Source organism: Bos taurus, chromosome 1 (genome assembly GCF_002263795.3).
Source record: "Bos taurus isolate L1 Dominette 01449 registration number 42190680 breed Hereford chromosome 1, ARS-UCD2.0, whole genome shotgun sequence".
Taxonomy (NCBI): Eukaryota; Metazoa; Chordata; class Mammalia; order Artiodactyla; family Bovidae; genus Bos; species Bos taurus.
In genome coordinates, this window is record NC_037328.1 from 77,384,140 (window position 1) to 77,409,169 (window position 25,030).

The 25,030-nt window shown below is 39.8% G+C and overlaps 1 protein-coding gene across 11 annotated transcripts in view; it reads right to left on the reverse strand.

The window, feature by feature from the left end:
• Positions 1–3,383: 3,383 nt before the first annotated feature.
• The window catches only part of TP63 (tumor protein p63), a 301,408-nt gene continuing 279,761 nt past the window's right edge, over positions 3,384–25,030 (reverse strand). For 4 of the 11 annotated variants that reach the window (XM_059886572.1, XM_015471963.3, XM_024992013.2 and 1 more), the window contains 4 exons: positions 13,685–13,842; positions 11,191–11,335; positions 9,512–9,605; positions 3,384–6,574 (listed from right to left, as the gene is read on the reverse strand). In XM_059886572.1, the coding sequence (XP_059742555.1) occupies positions 6,278–6,574; positions 9,512–9,605; positions 11,191–11,335; positions 13,685–13,842 (694 nt within the window). In that variant the 3' untranslated portion in view covers positions 3,384–6,277. Of the gene's footprint in view, positions 6,575–9,511; positions 9,606–11,190; positions 11,336–13,684; positions 13,843–19,112; positions 20,530–25,030 lie in introns of those variants that run through there. The other 7 variants (XM_024992035.2, XM_024992033.2, XM_024992026.2 and 4 more) reach the window with 5 other exon arrangements.

A 25,030-nucleotide genomic window follows, 5' to 3' on the forward strand; every position in this document is an offset into this window, starting at 1 on the left:
CAGAGGGCAGACACACTGAAACCATAATCACAGAAACTAGTCAGTCTAATCACACTAAGACCACAGCCTTGTCTAACTCAATGAAACTAAGCCATGCCCGTGAGGCCACCCAAGACAGGCGGGTCATTGTGGAGAGGTCTGACAGAATGTGGTCCGCTGGAGAAGGGAATGGCAAACCACTTCAGTATTCTTGCTTTGAGAACCCCATGAACAGTATGAAAATGCAAAATGATAGGACACTGAAAGAGGAACTCCCCAGGTCGGTAGGTGCCCAATATGCTACTGGAGATCAGTGGAGAAATAACTCCAGAAAGAATGAAGGGATGGAGCCAAAGCAAAAAGAATACCCAGCTGTGGATGTGACTGGTAAATAGAAGCAAGGTCCGATGCTGTAAAGAGCAATATTGCATAGGAACCTGGAATGTCAGGTCCATGAATCAAGGCAAATTGGAAGTGGTCAAACAAGAGATGGCAAGAGTGAACGTTGACATTCTAGGAATCAGCGAACTAAAATGGACTGGAAAGGGTGAATTTAACTCAGACGACCATTATATCTGCTACTGCGGGCAGGAATCCCACAGAAGAAATGGAGTAGCCATCATGGTCAACAAAAGAGTCTGAAATGCAGTACTTGGATGCAATCTCAAAAACGACAGAATGATCTCTGTTCGTTTCCAAGGCGAACCATTCAAAATCACAGTAATCCAAGTCTATGCCCCAACCAGTAATGCTGAAGAAGTTGAAGTTGAACGGTTCAGTGAAGACCTACAAGACCTTTTAGAACTAACACCCAAAAAAGATGTCCTTTTCATTATAGGGGACTGGAATGCAAAAGTAGGAAGTCAAGAAACACCTGGAGTAACAGGCAAATTTGGCCTTGGAATACGGAATGAAGCAGGGCAAAGGCTAATAGAGTTTTGCAAGAAAATGCACTGGTCATAGCAAACACCCTCTTCCAACAACACAAGAGAAGACTCTACACATGGACATCACCAGATGGTCAACACTGAAATCAGATTGATTATATTCTTTGCAGCCAAAGATGGAGAAGCTCTATATAGTCAGCAAAAACAAGACCAGGAGCTGACTGTGGCTCAGATCATGAACTCCTTATTGCCAAATTCAGACTTAAATTGAAGAAAGTAGGGAAAACCACTAGACCATTCAGGTATGACCTAAATCAAATCCCTTATGATTATACAGTGGAAGTGAGAAATAGATTTAAGGGATTAGATCTAATAGATAGAGTGCCTAATGAACTATGGACTGAGGTTCGTGACATTGTACAGGAGACAGGGATCAAGACCATCTCCATGGAAAAGAAATGCAAAAAAGCAAAATGGCTGTCTGGGGAGGCCTTACAAATAGCTGTGAAAAGAAGAGAAGCGAAAAGCAAAGGAGAAAAGGAAAGATATAAGCATCTGAATGCAGAGTTCCAAAGAATAGCAAGGAGAGATAAGAAAGCCTTCCTCAGCGATCAATGCAAAGTTATAGAGGAAAACAATAGAATGGGAAAGACTAGAGACCTCTTCAAGAAAATTAGAGATACCAAGGGAACATTTCATGCAAAGATGGGCTCTATAAAGGACAGAAATGGTATGGACCTAACAGAAACTAAAGATATTAAGAAGAGGTGGCAAGAATACACAGAACTGTACAAAAAAGATCTCCACAACCAAGATAATAACGATGGTGTGATGACTCACCTAGAGCCAGACATCCTGGAATATGAAGTCAAGTGGGTCTTAGAAAACATCACTACAAACAAAGCTAGTGGAGGTGATGAAATTCCAGTTGAGCTCTTTCAAATCCTGAAAGATGATGCTGTGAAAGTGCTGCACTCAATATGCCAGCAAATTTGGAAAACTCAGCAGTGGCCACAGGACTGGAAAAGGTCCGTTTTCATTCCAATCCCAAAGAAAGGCAATACCAAAGAATGCTCAAACTGCCGCACAATTGCACTCATCTCACACACTAGTAAAGTAATGCTCCAAATTCTCCAATCCAGGCTTCAGCAATACATGAACCATGAACTTCCAGATGTTCAAGTGGGTTTTTAGAAAAGGCAGAGGAACCAGAGATCAAATTGCCAACATCCGCTGGATCATCGAAAAAGCAAGAGAGTTCCAGAAAAACATCTATTTCTGCTTTATTGACTATGCCAAAGTCTTTGACTGTGTGGATCACAATAAACTGTGGAAAATTCTGAAAGAGATGGGAATACCAGATCACCTACCTGCCTTTTGAGAAATTTGTATGCGGGTCAGGAAGCAATAGTTAGAACTGGACGTGGAACAACAGACTGGTTCCAAATAGGAAAAGGAGTACGTCAAGGCTGTATAATGTCACCCTGCTTATTTAACTTATATGCAGAGTACATCATGAGAAACCCTGGGCTGGAAGAAGCACAAGCTGGAATCAGGATTGCTGGGAGAAATATCAATAACCTCTGATATGCAGATTCAACACCCTTATGGCAGAAAGTGAAGAGGAACTAAAAAGCCTCTTGATGAAAGTGAAAGAGGAGAGTGAAAAGTTGGCTTAAAGCGCAACATTCAGAAAACGAAGATCATGGCATCTGGTCCCATCACTTCATGGCAAATAGATGGGGAAACAGTGGAAACAGTGTCAGACTTTAATTTTTTGGGCTCCAAGATCACTGCAGATGGTGATTGCAGCCATGAAATTAAAAGACAGTTACTGCTTGGAAGGAAAGTTATGACTAACCTAGATAGCATCTTTTAAAGCAGAGACATTACTTTGCCAACAAAGGTCCGTCTAGTTAAGGCTATGGTTTTTCCCGTGGTCATGTATGGATGTGAGAGTTGGACTGTGAAGAAAGCTGAGCACTGAAGAATTGATGCTTTTGAACTGTGGTGTTGGAGAAGACTCTTGAGAGTCCCTTGGACTGCAAGGAGATCCAACCAGTCCATTCTGAAGGAGATCAGCCCTAGGATTTCTTTGGAAGGAATGATGCTATAGCTGAAACTCCAGTACTTTGGCCACCTCATGCAAAGAGTTGACTCATTGGAAAAGACTGATGCTGGGAGGGATTCGGGGCAGGAGGAGAAGGGGGCGACAGAGGATGAGATGGCTGGATGGCATCACCGACTCGATGGACGTGAATCTGAGTGAACTCCGGGAGATGGTGATGGACAGGGAGGCCTGGCGTGCTGCGATTCATGGGGTCGCAAAGAGTCGGACACAACTGAGCTACTGAACTGAACTGAAAATAAGAAAATAATGATTTTTTTGTTAAGTGTCAATATTTGAATCTCTCTAATGTTTCTTGGGAATCCTTGGCATCTTTTCTTCTACATCAATAAAAATAAGGCCAAAGGCCAGACAGGCAGGCAGACAGACAGACAGATGCATACATCAACTCCATTTCTCAATGCAAATTTTATTTATTTTTTAATTTTATTGCATGTCCTGGCAAACATAATTGGCTTGTGGATTTGCCTCTGGCTCATCCAAAGCCCATTGCCCCAAATTCCATAAGACAAGCAACTGAAACTTAAAAAAAAAAAAAAAAAAAGCATCACATCTATAAGGAAAAAAAAAAAAAAACTTTCAAAAACGTTAATAAAGCATATAAAACATTTGGCATTGACTTAGTTTTTCACAATTATAAAAATAATAAAAAAAATGCAACCCTTAAACATTCAATACCCCACATACTGTATTTTAGGGGAATATCAAGAAAACAAAAGGTAAATGGATTTAATGAAGAAAGTTCTATCTTCCATTTCCATTTCTAATCAACTTCAAACAAAAATGTATCCATTCTTCAGCCATCTGTACTGTAATGAGACCACATTAGAACTCCATTAAGCCCATGCCCCCTTGTCTGTCCTTAATATTCTTTCTCCCCTTATGCTAGTTACTCATACACTCAAAAAACGTTAAGTTGCGACCAGGATATGAGAGGCCAGTAGTTGTGCCTCGCTTTGGCTCATGCCAAACCCATGATGTACAGTACAGGAATTTGAGTCCTTAGTGCTACCCGAATAGTGCTGAGATAGCTCAGATGTCCTCTGTTTATTCAAACGCTCAGGACAGTCCAGGAAGCCATTTGTCCTTCTAGCATTGCAAAGGCACGGCTTTCATTCTCCCATCAACAGGCTTTCAAACCTGCATGCTTGTTCCACATATTAGCAGTGCTTATTATCATTTATGCACAATAAAACTTTGAAATCAAGGACTCACTCTCTTTAACATACAAAATTTAAAAAAAATAATAAAAAAAACAACTTTCCCTTCCCCCCGTCTTACAGTAATGGCATTTTTTTTTTTTAATTTGACATTGTAGTTTCACTAAATGGTGTTTCATGAAAATACAAAAACAATAACAATAATAAAAAAAATCTCAACAATGGTTCTGGAAAACCCACTATCCCAAGGAGAGAAAGATAATAAAACAAAGTATGCAATTTCACACACAAAATATATATACACTTTTCAGGTGAAACTCATATATTTTTGAGCCACATTAGCCCTTTTGCACTTTAAAATAAAACTTGATGCTTATGTGCAATGATAGCCCTTTACCAAAAGGCACAGTAGGCTTTTAGAGCTCATTAGCAATATATACAAAATACTCAGTTTTGTGGTTTAAAAAAAAAGTATCTGCTACAAAGTATGTTTCTAAAAGATGTATAGGAATATCTCCATTTACACTTTTATTTTTGAATCTGAAGAGAAGTCTCTGCTTATGTGGTTCAAGCAACATCTCCAATGGAAAGCTTACCCTCTAATCTGTTGGGATATTTTTAAGCACGTGCACAGTCCAGAAGAGAGATGGACGGGAAGTTGGGTTCTCACAGTTACTTTCAATATAAGTAAAATTAATATTATTCAAAAAGATAAGTGATGTAGTGATACAACTGATGCTACAGGAAAACGGATCTCATAATTTTACATTTTCCAAATCAATACCCCTATTTTAAACCCTGAAGACAGAAAGATCAACAAGCCTTTATAAGCAGAATTTTATAGAATGTGAGGGTCACTAGAGGAAACATTTACCAAATAATACTATTTATGTTTCAAAAAGTCTTCCAAGTGCTTCAATTCATGGTTTACTGAGATCTCTTACTGTTTAGTGGAGACGCAATATCTCTGTAAGATTCCTGTTTTTCCTGGATATTCTTAATACATATTAAAGATTTATTGCGAGAACTAGATAGGTGCATTCATCCCAATCAAATCAACCTTAATTTGCTAACCTTAAACAAGTGTAGCAAATATGTAATTGAGTTAATCAATCTAGTTGTGAAATTTAGTTTTCAAGCTTTTGTACTGGCAGCTAATGCTTTGCCAATAAATACTGAGAGTTAAGGTGTGTCTGGCATTAAATATGAGGAGATTGTCGATATACCAGGACACATGGTGTCAGGTGCTACTGAACTGGCTGCAATGACTTTTTAAGGATTTTGGCCGTTATTCACATTCCCCAATCCCAACCAAAAGCAAGGGAGGATATTTCTTTTCTTCTGGTGAGTGATAGTGTAAACACGGACTTTTTCTTGTAATTTAGCTATATCACCCCGAAGGCAACCACCATCAGTAGTGGAGATATCAGTAACATAAAATACACCAACGTAGAGAATCGTGTACATAGGTATCCAGTCTCACCCACATAATAACAAGTAGATCAAACCAAAGGTGGGGTGTAACATGTGTTTAGCATCAAAAGAACTGAAGGCACCTACATGTCATTGTCACTCACATATACTATCAAGATCTAGATACCTACTACCATTCATGGCTGACTTTGAGAGAAGGCCTATAGATAAGCCATCCAAAACAAGTAAATTAGAAAAAAAAAAAAAGGTGATAAGTGCAACTCCATTTTTTCCTTTAAATTACATTTTAAGCAATACTCAATGCCCCCACCCAAAAATACATACTGTATATTTATATATTTATATGTATAGTCTTAGACTATAGGGGTGAAAATGCTTTATAAAAGTCAATGAGAGCTCTCTGCCACTTAAGGAGACACCCACTGCTTTTTTGCTCACTTCTGCATAGCCATGACAATTTCAGTCCTGCAAACAAGGGAGCTGAAGGCTTAAAGCCAGAAACAGAATCAGGCGCCAGGTCAGACATAGGTAAAACGCAGCCTCTTATTTCTCCTTCCCTTAAGAAACCAGACTGAAAAGAGGAAAGAGATGAGCTAGGGAGAATGCTTGGCTGGACAAGCAGTAGTGCCTTGTTGTTGGGGTTGGGGGAAGATGGGAAAATGGGAAGAGCCTGCACCACAACTCTCAGCTCACTCCCCCTCTTCTTTGATACGTTGTTGCTTGTTGCGACGAGCATCCATGTCAAAGTTGAAATCATTCCACTCATCTCGGGGTGGGAAGGAGATGGTCTGGCGAAGGGTGAAGCGCACAGCGTCAATGACACGCTCACCCCGGGTCTCACTGGAGCCTACGCTGACTGTGGAGGCACCACTTGGGGTCCGCAGGAGGTGGGGAGGGGAGGAGAAGTCGTGGAGCTGCCGGTGGTCCAGGATGCCTTTCCAGATGGCATGTCGGAATTGCTCAGGGATTTTTAGACTTGCCAAATCCTGTGCAATAGGGAAGTGAATCCAGGAGAATTAGGACAAAGAGAAAAACTGACATTTAGTCCATACCATTTGGCTCCCCAATGCTTGGCTTTAATTGACCTGCATTTATTGAACTCTAAATTCAACAATAAAATCAGCTCTTTATGAATCTTCAAGATATATGTAACTAAGCACAAAGATACAGCCTTGAGGTGTCATCTCTTCTTGTAGAGTATTTTATTTATGCTCTATTAGTCTCATTTCCTCATTGGTAAAATAGAGGTAATATTTAGATCACAGAACAAAAATCCCCAAACAAAAACATCAGGTCAAGGAATCTGGCAACTCTCAAATCTACCTGGCTCTAATTACTAGAAGAAAGATATTAATAGAATGCTACTACTTCTCATATGAGGAGATAGGAAAAAAAAAATTACTAACAGATACTAAATACTTTCGACATGCCAGGCATTCAATTAATCTTTTTTTATTCACCATCCTATTTAATGCTAAGATTTGTGGTCGGTATTATTATGCCTATTTTACAGACAGAAAAGCTGAAGGTCAGAGACGTCAATAAATCTAAAATTATACAATTAAGTGAATGGGAACTCAGGACAGCCTCTGAACCTGTAACTGTCCTAATGGTCAAAAGGTCTTTTGGTGTTTGGATCAATCAGGGTATCAAAACACAGAGTATGTGTCCATGTTCTATGGATAGGGGCAGAAGGCATTACAAAGATGATTGATCTTAACTAACTGTGGTAGCATCTCTGTTTATCTGCATTAGTATTTCATTAGCCTGTTTTAGTGATGGTTGGCATTTTTTATGGAGCAGCATGGTAGGTAGAAAGAACACTGTGCTTGGCATCAGAAGACCTTGGCAGAAGCTCTTATTCTGTCACTGACTAGCTCTAGACCTCCCTCAAGTCATTTATTTCCTACTGGCCTCAGTTTCCTCATTGACAAAATGGGATACAATTCCTTTTTAGGTCAACATATAATGTGGACTCCTATGCAAATGTGGATGTGAAAGTATATTGCACATTATAAAGCATACTATGTAAATCTCAGTCATCTGTATTATTACTATGTTATATCATGATTAACCCATTCTTGTATCTTAGAGGGAATACATATAAAAACACTGAAATTTAACCATATTCTTTCCAGGGAAGTATGTGAAGTAACTAAGACTGGTGTTGAGAGACAAGCTGAAAAGCAAGTGTCTATTTCCAGTGATGAACAGGAAGAAGCTGAAGTGAGGATGCAGAAATTAGATAGCCTCCCAATATTTCTTAATTTGGAAATGAGCAGTATGGGCACTCTAATTTCCTATTCTAGCAGGAGAATACATTATAAAGAAGTTAATCCACAAATAGATAAGTGAGCATACCTCTGTATGCTTCTGAAACTCCAAATAAATCCAAAACTCTTTGTAAACTAGGCTCCATTGAACTGCATTACTCTCTGGATAGATCTGAACTTATCCTGATGGGTGGGATAGCTGTGGCCCAGAGCCTGGCTCAGGACTTAGCTAACACCAGCAGAGATGGACTTGTGGAGAGCATTGGCAGATCCTAACAACCAAAGAGGCATCCTGACCCAGTCCCCATTGGGGAGAAGTGAGTAAGTGGAAGACAAAGCTTTAAAAATATAAGGAAGGGACAAAGTTCCTGTTCAATCATGTAAGGTTCTCAAACACAGCGCAACACAATGACTTGTGTCAAACTGCCTTCAATGGATGGACATCATTGTGAAGTTCTCAGAAACCTGTTGGAACATACTCCTAAAGCTTTCTATGTGGCTTTTACTTGTAATTTCTTCCATTAGGGAGCAGCAGCCAGGGGTGATTGAGGGGTAAAGAAGGGTGGGCATAGGGGCAGTGAAGCATATGCTCATTACCATAAGGGCAGGGGTGTTCTTACACTGTGTGGGCTGTCTCTGGCATCGGTGCTCAAGGAGGGGGGCAAAAAGAGGTCTCAACTACAGAAGCAGCAGCAGAGGCAGAGAATATCTTCTTCCACCAGCCCAAAGGGCCCTCTGGAAGCTAGAAGGGAGGAGAGTGAACCCCAAACAGAGCAGCATATAGCGTAGCCTGGGAGAAAAACCAGATTGCTGTAAACCAGAATGAAATGAGCTCCCTCCCATGTGAGCAGTAGTTCAAGAGGTACTGTAGAAGCAAGAATAAGTTCCCTCCCATCCATGTTGCTCTAAAGGCTATCGAAGCCAGAAGGCAGTGATTTTGAACCCAATTTGATTAACTGAGACCCAGAGAAGCAAAGTGATTACACCATGTTCTTATCACCACTAAAAAGCACAGCTGGGACTTGAACCCATAACCAGTGATCTTTCCCAGTGGTCAGGTATGCCTGGACCCTATTCTGGTACATTTGATCATGAACAAACATATGGTTCTTATTGAGAGACACTGCTCAATCCCTTATCATGTCCTATTTTAAGGAAAGGCAGAAAAGTTCAATTAATAGGGTGAAAGGCCAGACGCTTATACTTCAGGGTTCTATTCCTGGTTCTGACATCAACTAATCCAGACAAATGACTGTATTGTTGCCTCCCCATGTTTTAAAGTGAGAATAACATCACTAGCTTCCTGCTATCCTCCCTGGGATCTTATACCAATTAATGAGAACTTCCAGAAAGTCCTCTAAACTCTTCAGAGACCATATATTCCTTGAAGGTGGGAATCAGATCTTTTTCCTACTCTGCACATAGTATGCATGTAATAGAAGATTGCTGACTGATCAGACAAGCTGAGGATGGCTGAGTCCTGAGCTTCTCAAATGTAGAGGTGGAGGTCTGGGGATCTTTCTAATATGGTTATGGGTTTCATCAAAATTGAGGATTGAGAAACAGAGGGGATTCAATTACAAGGTGGATGTCACCAGAGGGAGGAAATTAAGAAATAAAACTCAAGAGAAAAGTCTAACAGTTACTTACATCCATGGAGTAATGCTCAATCTGATAGATGGTGGTCAGCCCCTGGGTCGTGAAATAGTCCAGACATGATGAACAGCCCAACCTCGCTAAGAAACTGCAGAGGGAGGAGGGAAGAGGAAGGAGGAAACAGAAAAAGAAAGTTCACCCCAACTGCATTGGCAAGATAAAGGAAAACCCAACATTTTCCCCTGGGATGCCCTACAGAAGAGACTAGGGGTATATAAAATATATGTGGGGCCTTGGATTGGAGGTTTGGGGGTGATTAGAAGGCAATGGTACCCCACTCCAGTACTCTTGCCTGGAAAATCCCATGGATGGAGGAGCCTGGTAGGCTACAGTCCATGGTGTCGCTAAGAGTCGGACACGACTGAGCGACTTCACTTTCATGCACTGGAGAAGGCAATGGCACCCCACTCCAGTGTTCTTGCCTGGAGAATCCCAGGGACGGGGGAGCCTGGTGGGCTGCCGCCTCTGGGGTCACACAGAGTCGGATACGACTGAAGCGACTTAGCAGCAGCAGCAGCAGCAGTGACATAAACTTTAATTTAGATCTACAGAGATTAAAGTCAACTGTTCAAGGATTCCTGCAGAGCAGAGATTTTTCAAATGGTGGATGAGTGGAGTTCCAGGGATTGCATATCAGTGCCTTAGGAGCCATTGCAGGGGGTGAAAGGAAGGAGTCCAGTGCTCAGGTTTCCAGTCCTCTTGCCTCCTGGCTCTTTACTTCAAAAATAGTGTCTCCGCTTTGATTGTTTGTATCTGAGGTTTCTGAGAATGGTTTATGTGGCTAAGGAAAAACTGTGGGCCACTATACTGTGAAGTCATCAATGCTTTCTAATTTATGTCCTCTTCAGAATACAGATCCCCTTCTTTTCTTTCCTGGTCTCAGATCAATGGTACCACAATCATCACAGAGCCAAATACTGGATGAGATGAGACATGCACTTGGCCATCTTTCTGACTGACACTGCTAATGCTGCTGCATCAATCATGTGGGAACCAACACCTAGTATTCCAGCAGTCAAGTGAAAAAGGCCTTCTGCACATGAAGCACGAGCAGATGATAGGCAACAGGCATGAGATTTGGACACCTACACTTGCCTCTGCTGGAAACAAATTTCTAGGCTTCATGGCTTTCTTTCTTCTAGCTATCTGAACTCCCTTTCCTGGAATGTCCCTGTTTCTCATATGACAAAGCAGAAGAGGCCACTGGCTTCTTGAGAGTCCCTGTCATTTTTGCTAACATTCAAACTTTTTGATGGACATCCAGCTTCAAAATAATGATCCCATGGCGGTTGAGAGCTATGAGGCCTAGAGAGCAGGAAAGGGAGCAAGATAGCAAGTTGACTGCCCTTTTGGGAACCCCAGCCCTGAGCACCAATTTAAAGGTCACAACTGACTGTAAAAATATGATGGAGGAGTAAGGGAATAAATGAAGATGGAGAAAACAGGCATGGACACATATGCCTATAAACTCACATTTTCACTTTTTCCCATGTTGATTATTATGGTTGCTTTGATTAAATACTACTGATGACTCCATTGATTAGAGATAACTGAACTTGAACCACAGGGTTGCTTGCTTGCTTTCCAACTATGCTATTAACTTTGACAGTGTCCACCCTCCACCACCCAGAGATGCTTAGGACAGGCCCCCAGGGGACATGCTGTGGACTCACCTGACAAGGCTGCAATCTGTGGGGTACGGAGGTGGGGGGGTGCAGTGGGAGGTGGATGGCATGGAGAGTGGGGGAGGGAGGGCCTGGGTGGGGCTGAGTCCATTCATGTCTCCAGCCATTGGCATGTGGGTGCCCATCATAGGAACTGAACAGAAGCAGGAGGAACAGAGAGGGTTACTGCCCTTATCACATACCACCATCCCAGTGGTCCATCTCACCTGGTTTAACGTTACCAAGGGCCTACTCTACCAACCTTCCTTTCCAGTCTTATCTCTTACTACACCCCTCTAAGCACCCTGCATCTCACTGAACAGAAGAGTTACCAAACTCTAAACTAATGACATACTTCTTGACCATGGTACATTCTCTTAGAACAATCTCTTCCCATTCTGTTTTCTACTTCTACTGCTCTGTCTCCTTCTAATACTTGCTGCTCCTGATGTTAATACAGTTCTCTTTGTATTTGCCTTCCTGAGTTATATTTCTGCCTCCTTCACTAGGCTAATCTCTTTAAGCATGGAGATTAGACCTGATGTATGTCTGGTTCCCCAGAGACCCAAGCACAGTGCCTGGCATAGAGCAGATGCCCAGGAAACTTAAGTTATGCGAACAAATGAACACATCCGTGAATGAGAAAGGGCCCTTTGGGATACTGGTTTGGGAATGAGAGAATTCACTGCAGTATTCGTAGGGAACCAAATGTCTCAGAAGGAAGGAGGCAATGAAAGACCCTAGCTCTTTTTTTCTGGTCCATTTCAGGATTACGTTTGGGAATGACACCAACTTGGACTGGTTTCTTACTAAAGAACAAACTGTAAACACTCACTTATAGAGAAGAAAAGCTCAATACCAATAATAATTATGAAACAGATTTTGTTTTTAGGTATAAACTAATATAAAGCAAAATAACATGTCCACAAAAAGATGAAGGTAATTTGCTTCTATTTTAGTGAATTGTAGTTTACCAAAGGGGAAAGGCCTCTACCACCAGCTAGTCAGCTAGAGAGCACAGGCAAGAACATCTCATCAGTTCCCCTCTGACTTTCCTGATGCCACCAGAGGAAAATTATTAAGCATAAATAAGGAAAAAAGGATGCGAACTGTTATACAAATGTGAAGGATCATTACCACTATCGCTATTTTGTCATCTCAAAACAAAGTTGAGGACTCTAAGATCTTATCAGAGAGAAAACAAAACAAAACAAAAATAATAATAAATGGTTCCTTCTCCTTTTATTGCCAAAGTAGTAGATCTATTGAGGGGTCAGGTTTATTCTTAGGATGTATTTGTCACTAGTGAGAGAGTGGTCTGGCTCTAATGTCTGCATTGCCATACCAAGGAACCAGACCTCATATACCTCTGATGTCAATACAGTCTGAACAGGTGCTATCAGAACCAGGGAGAGTCACAGTCTGAGCCTCCCTGCCTGCATGGGAGCAGAGGAGAATGGGTACATGTATATGTGTTGCTGAGTCCCTTTGCTGTATACCTTGAAACTGTTACAACGCTGTTAATCAGCTATACTCCAGTACAAAATAAAAAGCTTAAAAAAAAGAAAACCCAGTCTCTACAAGGCAACAGTGAAATGCAAATTTGAAGGATTGATAAAAAACATGAGGATTTCTAGGATAAGACTGAGGCACTGCTTTATGAGGGTGATTACAAGACACATGGGATGTATTTAGGCTTTGTAACCTTTCTGTATTTTTACCATCTCACTGTGTGTTTGCTATCTTTTCTTTTTCTTTCAAGTTTGGATATCCACTCTGCTAGATTAAGTTCTAGTGGACAAGCTAATTATATTTATAGCAAAGCTATGTACTGATCATCATCCATTTCCAGGCTCAATTCATACATTTTCTCTTATAGTTATACTTAGTTGATATGAGGAATCTGTGTGTGAGTAAATAACAGGAAGGCTCCTTTCCTTATGTTGATTCTTTAATAACTGTGTATGGGATGAAAGGGACAAGTTAAGAAGACCAAAAGTGTGGAGTTACAGACTGATAAACTGCTAAGTGTGCAGAGTGATAATTTTATGAATGTAAAACTTAGCATTAGATCAGAGAGGTGACTTGTCCAGAGTTACACAGCTAATACTGCAATGGAGTCCAGACTACAATCTGTTTTTCTAGATTTTAAGTCCACCACACTATGCTGCTTCCAACAAGTTGGCCATTTTTCCTACCGATAATCTCAAAGATTGCAGAAGGTGGGTCCACATCCAGGTTGGCAGGAAGCAGACTGTTCTTTCCACAGATATCCTTATCCCTACTAAAGGAATAGCCTTCTCCATCTCTACCAATGTGCTTTGCAATGAGTCACAAATCTTAAAAGTGAGACAACTTTGCCCAAGAGAAATATAAGCCACTCAGCTTCTCTCTGTGCCTCCCATACAGCTTCAGAGCAAGCCTTCCCTGACCCCAGAGCAGAGTCTTCCCCTACACTAGCCCTGCTGGTTCTCCAGCTGCAGCTCAAGGGAGATATTCTTACTGTTGGCTCCCATGCCATCAGGAATGGTGGTGGGAGTGAGGGCGTTGCGCTGCTGAGGGTTGATAAGCTGGCTCACGGAAGGCAGCTTGTTCATGCTGTTCATTTTGTTCAGAGGTGGGGAGCTGTTACCGTAGGAAGACTGAGACTGCATCGAGGTCCTGGGAACACAAACAGGGAAGTATGGTAAGCAGGATGCTGAGGAGTGGGGACCGGTCATTTCCAACAGGTCTCAGACTAAAACATGGCCCCAACTATATAGGTGTAAAAATATTCCTCCAGAGCAATGACAGGAACTTATTTGTGTTTCCATTTGAGAACCTCTCCTGCCTTGGCAGGGATCACAAAGCTATCATCATATCGTGTTTCCTATGTGACTACAGGACAGAGATGAGTATCTTCCTAAAGCATCTCCTTTGTGAGAGGGGAAATCATTGCATCTTCTTTTCCCCCTTTTGTTTTCTCCATCCCTCTCAATGTGAAAATCAAAAAGGGAAAAGAACTGAGTGAAGACCCAAAGGCTTATGAAAGACATGGAGATGGCGAGCTCAAATTGTGGCTGAGGTGTTTCACCTATAGCTGGAGCTTGGCAATTTGGGATATGAAGAAAGTAACCATAAAATCAATCAAACAGGGCATTTGGCAGCCATCAAGCAGAGGCCTCAACACGGAAACATGCTTTCTCAGCTTAGCTGTTCCTGGGCCATGAGGGAGCCCATGAGAATACCAACAGCCTCTCTACACAGAGGGAATCTGAGAGTCCCAACAACTGTTCTGTTAAGCTTCCACAAGTCTCTGGGGCATGCGTGTGTGTGTGTGTGTGTGTGTGTGTGTGTGTGTGTGCGCACAGGTACTCAGTTGTGTTCGACTCTTTATGACCCCATAAACTGTAGCCTGCCAGGTTTCTCTGTCCACAGAATTTCTCAGGCAAGAACACTGGAGTGGGTTGCCATTCCCTACTCCAGGGGATCTTCCCTACTGAGAGATCAAATCTGTGTCTCTTACAAAGGGAAGAAGAAACACAGTTTTCCATTCAGCATGACTTTGATTTGCAAACTAACTAGAACTGGTTTGTCCTACCATGTATTATGGCTTCCCTGGTGGCACAGTGGTGAAGAATCTGCCTGCAATGCAGGAGATGCAGAAGACAGGGTTTCAGTCTCTGGGTCAGGAAGATGCCCTGGAGGCGGGCATGGCAACCCACTCTAGTATTCTTGCTGGGAAAATCCCATGGACAGAGGAGCATGGTGGGCTATGGTTTATGGTGTGACAAAGAGTCAGACAGGACTGGAGCGACTGAGAATGTACACAGCACTATGTATTATATTATATATGATATTCCCTATTCAGCTGTCGTTCCTGACTTTGAATATAGAACTAGTGATTTCTACCAGAATTAGTGGATATGGAGTCAGAAATTCAAGACTTGAGTCTTCCTTCAGCATATATTAGAAAGCTATAGGTCTCTGTGCAAGCCAGTAAACATCCCTCACCAGAAAACTAAAATGTATGTAAACTAAATATATATATACTTATTGCATGAGTTAGATGCTGGACATGGGGAAACTCATAAGAAATTATCTCATCTTTGAGAAGCTCATAGAATAGAGGATATATGGTGATTATAATCCAACCAACCTTGTAGAGCTATGGTGATAACTGAACAAGATAAGATGAGGAAGAATTGTACACAATATCAGATACTATCAGACACTTACAGTGAGTAATCTGTGCCCATAAAATGAAGATTGGGTTGAGCATGTAAAAGGGGAAAACCTCCCCTACGACACTTCTCAAATAAGATGTATTATTTTGTTCCTATTTGTCTCCTCCCTGTTGGAGCCATACAAACTTGTATAGTCAAGTTTTGTTTGTGTATATATCAGATTTAGAAGGCTCTGTACATGAATCCAAGCTCCAAACAAGCATGGTATAATAATGTCTGAAAAAATAACAAGTGGCTCTAACACCTGAGTGCTACAGTAGTGCTAGGCTTGGACTTCAAAGCTGCCACTCTGCATCCTCCATAATTACACAAAACATAGAAGCCTCCATTCCATATCACTGAACAGCCTTGGCTAGAGGAATTCAAATAATAGGCTATATTTGCATAAATGAACACAACAATTAACGTGCAATTGACAATTCAGCTGTATTTTACAACTGCTGCCTTAAAGCGGGAGGGTACTGATTTCTCACTTTAGCCCTCCTCAAGAAGACAAGTTTAGATCCTTGTTGTATAAACAGCAGTTTATATAAGAAACTCTCCCAATTGTAAGATTCTTCAGGTTACCAAGCTCTCCTTTATCCATTTTCTGAATGAGTCACAGATGGACATGGGATGGCAGGGTAGCAATGGGCAGAAATGATAATGCCTGTTGTACAGGTGGGTAAATATAATACTCTAAGGAAAAATGGACCCAAGTCACACATGGCTGTAAATGATGAGCTGAGAGAGCTCTTCTCTTAGTCCAAAGCATTTCCTTTCATTCTGTGGCACCTTCCCAGAAGTAAGACAGTGCAATAGGTTACATAATCAAGAAGTAGGTGAAGTAGTGATAGAAACATGGGAGGCTGAGATAAAGCATAGAACAAAGCATATAGTAAAGGGAGTCCTAGCTATCCCCAGGTCCACTCCACCCCTGTGTAGAAGCCTTACATGAGCCAACACGTTTGAGTATACCTAGGAACATCTGTTAAGTCCATGTTGAAGTGCAAGAAAGCTCAGAGCAGGATGACCAAGAGAAACTTCACTAGGTGCTTCTTCCTGTATCTTTACCCACCACAAAGTAACAAAGATGCCTGGTTGCCCAGACTCCAGAGGCAGACTGGCCCTCTGTGACCTAAAGAAATGTCTACTTATCCCTCTTACCCTCCCCAATCAGTCACATGTACAGCAAGAACTAATGGAAATGTTCCTTGAAGCATTAATGTCTACCACTAGGAAAGTGGAAGTGTATTTAAAAATCTGATTTTTCCCTGGACCCTTAATTATAGTGAATGCCTTCTTCCACATCCTATTACAATTCCCTTCTCCTGTTCCCTTTGTGGTCTTTATTTTTCTATAATTTTATTAGTTCATTTTAAGCCACCTAAACTATTTTTAAGGAAGGTAGGTCACAAATCATAGATGAACAAAGAAGGAACGTGAATTTTGGAGCCAATCAAAATATGTGGGTTAATATTTTAGATCTGACACAAATCAGTTAAGGGATTTTGGGTTTTATACAAGTCTTTCCAGTCTCATTTTCTTAATCTGTAGAACAGGTATTACACTCACTCCAGAAGACTTGCTATGGAGATTAGATCAGATGATGTAAGAGTCCTGGATACTGTCCTGTAAATTGTAGGTGCTCAAGAGACATTGCTGCCTTTTGCTCTTCCCCTCCAGCTCCAAATGTTTAATACTTTAGTGTGTAGTCAAGGGGATAAGAGGTGTCAGTTTAAGAATTAATAGGAAGAAGTGGCAAGGACTCTTAGCTGGACAAATCCAGAAATTAGAGTGAAGAGATGAATAAGAATAAGAGAGTCTGAAAAGTTCAGAAACTTTGAATGCATCTCCTTTAACGCTGAAGTGAGTGTTAAAGCTACAAGGAGAAAGGTTGTTGTCATCTGTTTATTATAAGCTTGTATGTCTGATGTAGAAAATATTCTGAACATCTCTATGTGCTCTGGAAAAGGGAGCAAAGCTGAAAAAAATCATAACCAATTTAAAGGACTTTAAGAACAACTTTTTTTTTCCTTTACAAATATAATGTCACAATGTTTGAGCAGACAATCCTAAATACTGCTGGGGCATATGAAGAGATGGAAAAAGTGTTCAGAGACAACATAACCTGTGCTGTTATGGTTTCTGTCCCCACTCAAAAAAGAAAATGTGCACACACACAATATACACTCACTAAATGGAAAAAGTCAGAATATAGATATCCCCAGAAAAATAACAAGCTGTAAGCCTCAGGTAATTTTCTCTAGAGGCACTTTACATTTTTTCAGGAATCCAACATACAAAAATTAGGAAAGGTATGTTCCACGTATTTCTAGTTTTGAGTAGAAGTCCTGGTAAAATCAAGTTCTAGTTCTTAACGCAGATAATGTAGGTTTCTGTGTACATTTCTAGGAATAAAATCCCATATCTCAGAACCACAAGAGAGCTTCAGGATCATCCAGGATTGAAATCAGGTTTCCAGATTCCGAGTCTAGTGAGTATCTATGTGGCAGAGAGTTAAGATTCTTGAGAAGACACAAATTCAAAGTCTTCACCGCTTTGCTGGAGATGCCTAGAATTCCACCACAGGATTCCTTCTGTGTCCTTCAATCTTCCATTGCTAAAGAAAAGATAACTCTCTAGTGGAATCTGGCAATGTATCAGGGTGAAGCTATCTTACCAAACCATTGCTGGAGTGCAGTCTCAGATCCTGGAAACACCACAGGTATGAGAGGGGTCAAAAAAAAAGTGGGGGGGTGGGGTGGGCGGTAAGACATGGAACATGAGAAAAGGAATGGTTCCTCTTGGAAATTCTGCCCAGTACCATCCCGCATGTAACTTTTCTCGCTATCTGGGGAATTTTGCTTCTAAAGACAAAAGACAGTGTTTCTTCCCCAGCTAGATCAACTGTAATTATAAAATATGTTCCATCAGCTCACATATATGCATGTATATAAACATCATTACAAACACATTAAAAACTTCCATAAAAATAGAGTGAATTTCCGAACAAAAAGTCTGAAAGAAAGTGCAAATGTTAAAACACTAAACACATTTACTCACCCTTTAAGGAATTTGTGAATTCCTTAAAAGGAAAGTGAAACTTGTCCCAATGTAACAAGATAATCTGATTTCACTATTCTACTTTTATCTCAAACATAAGTTTTTTCTTAAGTGCTTTTCTAAGTGACTATACTATTTTTATTTAGAAAAATAGTTTTTGAAGTTTTAAAAAAGAGTTACTCAAAGATCAGAAACTGTAATTTTTTTTCAAAGCATTGGACAACAAGTTCCACTACAGATTTTTGGATATTTTCTATGGCCTTTGTCACAGAAGCCAAAATATTTAATAAATTGGAATTTGATTTAAATTTCTTCTAAAGAACTTGGCAGCTGAAGATATAACTTGAGACTTGTTCAGCAGTGTAAACAAATGATATTATAAGGGTCTAGCTCTTTATGATGAAATTTAACATGCACAGGGCTAAACATATTTTCAAGTTAGTGTTGGCATTGAAATTTGTTTTTCAGATTGATGACCTTGATACAGAGTATCTTAAATAAAAATAGCAACTACTGGCAATAGTGTAGACAGAACCAAAATGACCTATTCTGCTTGCTCTTTTGACTTACACATGGAACTTCAAGCACTTAAATGAAAATATTCTAGCACTTCAGAGATTTTTAAAAAAGCAAAAGAGACAGAAAAGAAAAACTGCAAGATAAACCAAGATGCAAAAGTTTATTGAAAATTAAAATCACACATCCATAAAGCAACAGCCTCAACAACAAGAAATCATTGCTGTGGTGACACAGAATAAAGAGCTGGTGACCTGGTGTGGGGAGAAGATTTTTTAAGTCTTTATATTATTATTTTTAAATATGATTTTAAAATGGAAATAAATAGATCCTCTAAACTCACTGAACCAAAAAAAGAAAAGTCATCAACTCTAATATTTGGGCCAGGAGGGTTGACTTTAACATGTGTTTACTTGGACATCACTTAGACAAAACTTAAGTGTCCTTGACAAGACACTTTGAACAATGTTAGTGATATGGGTGACTTTAGGGTCAGACTGAGGGACAGGAACTCCAGAGATGTTAATCATAGATTTGGTGTTAGGATTTTGAATTCCACTTTGGGCACTGAAGAATGATATATGACTGTCTGGAAGAATATCACCAGGGTAGTTTTACCCTCTTCTTAAAATGACAAAAGAGGTTTACTTTCCTTGGGGTCCAAACCCCAATTTGGAGGGGTAGATCTCCAGGGTTTCCAGGAGCAAGGAAGACAGTCTATCACATCAGATGCTGACATGGGTTGTTAGTTCAGGGTCTTACACAGCATTAATGAACCTTCTACTACATATGAGGGGAAGATACTGATGATTTAAGTTCTCAAAAAGAAGAAAAGAATCATCCCCTACAGTGGCTACTCGTGGTAGTTATCACCTCTCTGCCCAGCAGTACATTTGATACCTTAGCTTGTTACTATTTGCAGTATCATTGCATGACCAGCATTAAAAGGGCCTGACTGAGTCTCTCAGCCACCCACAGACAATAACAATTTTTTTTCTCCTTTTCTTAAAAAGACATCTAAGTTTGAGACCTGCTCAAAAGCTTCTTTATGAGTTTCAGAAACAACAGAAGGTAACAGAAAAGGGTTCCAATAAACATCGTAATGCCCCTCGTCCCAGCCTGAGCTCCTCCCTCCCGAGAAACAACACAAAAGCTCACAGACAAACACAGGGGTTCCTGACAGACCCATACTAGATCTAAGGATACAGAATCTGCAGAAAACGTGCTTTCTTGTACAGTTTTGAGTCCCTTCAGAGATTTTCTCACTAATGGCTGTGTGCCTTTGAGCAGTTGGGTCTCTGAGCCAAAGTGTCTTCAAGTCCTGGTTACGAGGGCTGGATACACACACATGCACGCACGTGTGTGAGCACACACACACTCTCACACACTCTCACACACACACAGAAACACAATAAACACACATACTCAAAATACAGAGATGGGGCTCTATGGGTACACTGATCGATTTGGGGGACTGGAATGTCTAAAGAAGGCGTCAGATTGTCTCGGGGTTTCTCTCCGCGGCTCCACAAGCTCATTCCTGAAGCAGGCTGAAAGGAGACTGCAGAGAGGAACCAGAGAAAAGAAAAGATGAAGGCTTAGGATTTCACATATTCAAATCCATTGAATGCAGAAACACATCCTTCTACCTTCATGATCATAGTACAGTCAGAACAGAATGCCTGCAAGGCTATTTTTATCCCTTTCTCTTTACCTTTAAAATCACTCAGAGATGACATTTCAAGATTTTGAAGAAGAAGAAGAAAGGAGAAAAGGTAGTGGTAGTTATCCAGAACTCTGAGAATCACTTGTGGAAATTTTTCTTAAAAAAGGCATTTTTTCCCAGATCCTTTCTGAGACCAGGCTGGAACCCAAGCATATATATAGTTTTAAGAAGTTCCATAAGTGATTCAGTTGAGGACTACTGAGACAAGGTAGGTCATGATGCTTAGTACATCATTTGGCATACTGGACACAATTAATTGCAAAAGGAATGCAGAGACAAGAAGTAACTTCAATCTTTTGTAAAATGTCATCTACCCAATTATAATGCCTCATTACTGTTCCTGTCTAGTCTAAGTGTGAAGTATGAAGAAATATGATCTTATCAGTCTGGGGGCTGCATCATCCTGCCTTTGTAAAGAACTATTAATGAGCATTTTGTACGTACCCAGATTGCAATGGATAAGTATCTTAATCCTTTCAGTCACAAACTTGGCCTAGAAATGCACATATCAAACTCATGAAAGCAACTTTTGCATAATGAAGAAATCAATTATGCTCAAGGATGCCAGGAACAAATCCTTTTATTTTGCTAAAGGTTGTGCAACATCACAAGCTGTTAGGGAATTGCTGCCCTGATGGCTTTTGAGTCACATTCAGTTATTCCTTGCAAAGGAACAAAGCCATTTTCCCTTGGTCAGGACTGAGATTTAGTAAATCGTCTCACCAGCAAGAATTGGGATCATCTTAAAGAAGATGCCAGAATACAACTTCTTAATAGTAGGGAAGTAATTTATTACCAACTAAAGAACAATGGCTATGACTTTTTCTGTGGATACTACATCTTGGGGCTTCTCTTGGACAAAGGGTTGAATGAGACAACATGCAGAAATCATCTTTCACTTATGATAAAAGTGTCTGGACCAGAGGGGCACACACTGAGACCTAAAACTGAGATAAGTTCTGCAGTGAGACATAAGAACTTAGAAAAGTGAGTTAATCTATCTGAATTTAATTAATTTGAGGATATTTTTCATCATTACCAGCTCAGAGCTAGCAACTCTCTCTCCTGACAACTTCCCAACATCTCTGTGAAGTTCAAAACTAACTGGGTAAACTATAAATGCTCGTGCACTGCCATGACCTGTGAGGTTGAACCACATATTAACCTTTTCAAAAAAATCTATGAAACTAGCAATTTCAACCAAATAATCTGGAAATACGGAAGACGGAAGATTTCTAAGTCAAACTTAGAAATACGGTATTAATCATCTCTCTCAGTGAGAAAGATTTCTGTCTTCTGCTTTCTCCCACAGTGATAATTCTGAAAATATTACTTGCTTCTCTCACAGATACATGAATTTGAAGCAAAATGATAAACATTCTTGAAGAAAACCATAGCTAGATAAGCCTAAAGAAATAGGACTTTACAATGAAACCACAAAGGTAAATAGTAACCACTTGATACAGAGTTGGAAAAGTGGGAGTAAGTGCTTACTTTTGTTTTACTAGGCTTCCCTAGAGGCTCAGCTGGTAAAAAATCCACCTGCAAAGCAGGAGACCTGGGTTTGATCCCTGGGTTGGGAAGATCCCCTGGAGAAGGGAAAGGCTATCCAGTCCAGTATTCTGGCCTGGAGAATTCCATAGACTGTATCGTCCATGGGGTTGCAAAGAGTTGGACAGGACTGAGCAACTTTTACTTTCTTTCTATCTAATACTTTTCTTCATCACTGAAGAATACATATGATAGGTGATGAAGAACTGGTTGCTAAGTATGTAGAAAATGTAGGTCACAAAGAGTTGGACATGACTAAGCAACTCTCACTTGGTTTTATTTTTATAACTTTCTTAACTAATGAAGCAGACCAAATCATTGTAAAGAGCTATATCCTTCAGATCTGATTCTGATCTTGGCTTTGCTCTAAACTAGCTATGAACTCACAGGGGTGAGTTCACTGGGCCTCAGTTTTCTCAGCTATGGTACAAAGAGGCTAAAACTAAGGTCTTGAAGCTCCTGTTCTGCTCTGATATTCTATGACCTATCTGACCAGTGAGCTGCGATCAGAAAGTGATCTGATCCGTACAGGAGAAGGAAACATTAAGAGCTCCTCAGAATGTCCCTATTTGTATTAAAATTAAAGTAAAAATCCATCCTGTAGAAACTCAAAAATAATTCTCCAGTGCTAGGCTAAGTAAAATTTTAACAAAGTAGTTCTGGCTTCAGATCAGGATGAAAGCCAAGGAGGAGACTAAATTAAGAAGGAAAAAATAATGAAAAAGAGATAGTATCACTCTAAAGTACACAAGTCAAAAGAATTGCTAAGAAGGTTTCAAGTGGCTTCTGAAAAACTGTATTAAGAGTTAATGCCCCTTGAAAGTATGATGGTAAGGAATCTAGTGGCATGAATGGGTCCAACTTGTCCTCTTACTAGATTTTGGCTTCTATGAACATAACTCTTTATGTTTATTCCAATCAACTAAAATAAAATTTCTTTATACATTGTATAAAACCTACTTATAACAATTAGAGCCACAAAAATTCAATGAAGATTTATCCTCCAGAAAGCCTATGATCATGAAGGTAATTGTGAAGGAATTTTTGAAAAAGGAAAACCATGCACAAATGAAAAGCAAACAGAGAGAAACATATACTGGGACACTAACAGAAGCAATTAAAACTGAAAATATTTCATTACTACCTTGTACTAAATGTATTATTCCCTTCCCACTGATTTTCCCTCCACTATAAAGAAAAGTATAAAATTGATTCCTCACCAGCATAATATTGGTACTAAATTTTTGCAAAGAATTCACAGGCTATCATAGGCATTTTCTAAGCTGATGTATTATTTTCAAATGATTGCCAGGGAATTAGATTTCTATTTTTGCTTGTCTAATTATTCATGCTTTTTCTTGGAGATCTGCATAAAAATAAAAGAGCTGGAAAAAAAAAACTCAGCTGAAGAATACAGCAACTGGAGAATTTATATAGATATATATCCAACAATGGAGGGAAATCCAGGTATATATAATGTAACAAAGACATAATTAGGCCAAATGTCTATATTTTCCAAAGATTTCATTTTGCAGTCTGTTATATTTCCATGCACAAGTTATCACAGCTAAAGTTAGCTCTTATACACTGTGGAAACAAGCAGTCAAAAACATGCAATGGTACATACAAACAGACACCACAGGGAACTACAGGCTACTAATTGTTCACTATTCATCTGTGAACACACGTGCAAAAAGTGAAAATACGTCTCTAAAATCCTTTGAGCTTCTTAAAATAACAATTTTATGATATAGGTTCTTCTTTGATGAAATAGATGGCTTGATGAAATATGAATTATAATAAAATAATTTCGCTTTAGAGCCATGTCAGCCAGTTAGGCTAGAGAAGTTATAAGCTCTGAATAACTCATCATCTAGAGACACAGAACTATGTATCCTCATGGATCCCATGTAAATGAACAAATGCTCATGCCCTCAGCTGACTGAAGTAGATTGTCTTGGCTTGTAAAATCTCTAAAACTATGACACAAAACTATTCTTTCTATTGTATGATGTAGACAAACTGTTTAAAATGTCCTATAAACTTACATGATGCTGAAAAGAAACTTCCAGAGGCTATTTAAGATTCAAATAGTGTTCTGGTAAGTCACCACCATATTGTAGACTATGGGAGGGCAGGAAACACATCTGTCTCGTCTCTGCTTCTAATGCTTTCACATAGCAGATCCTCAGTAAAAAGCTTGTTACCTGTGTCATGTCAACTATTCTGGTCTTGGCTGATGAGGAACCATACTGTGTATCTAGATGAGCATGTCTAACTTCTTCAGCCAGAAGCAAGAGAAGAGAGGCCTCTGATAAAGGCTGCTATTGTTTTGTTCTGAAATGTCATCCTAAAAGACTTCTTAAAATCTTTTAGTACTTCTCTACTTTAGGATATACAGATCAGCTTCCAAATACTGTTATTAAAAACTATGAATGTCAAGAAGTCATGAAGGATCCATTCTGTTATCTAGAAAGAGGACTGGAAAACTATAGTAAATAGGCCAAATCTGGTCCATAAACTAAGAATGCTTTTTACATTTTTACAAGGTGGAAAAAATTCAAAAGAAAAATGTTTCATGACAAATGAAAATTATATGAACTTCAAATTCCAGTGTCCATAAAATAAAACTTTATTGTAACAACTACTTTCATTTGTCTATATACTGTCTCTGGTTGCTTCTGTGTTTTTGAACAGGGGAGCTGCAAGAAACCATATATATGGACTAGAAAGCCTAAGATATTCGCTACCGGTGCTTTACAGAAAAAAAGAAAAAAAAAAAGTG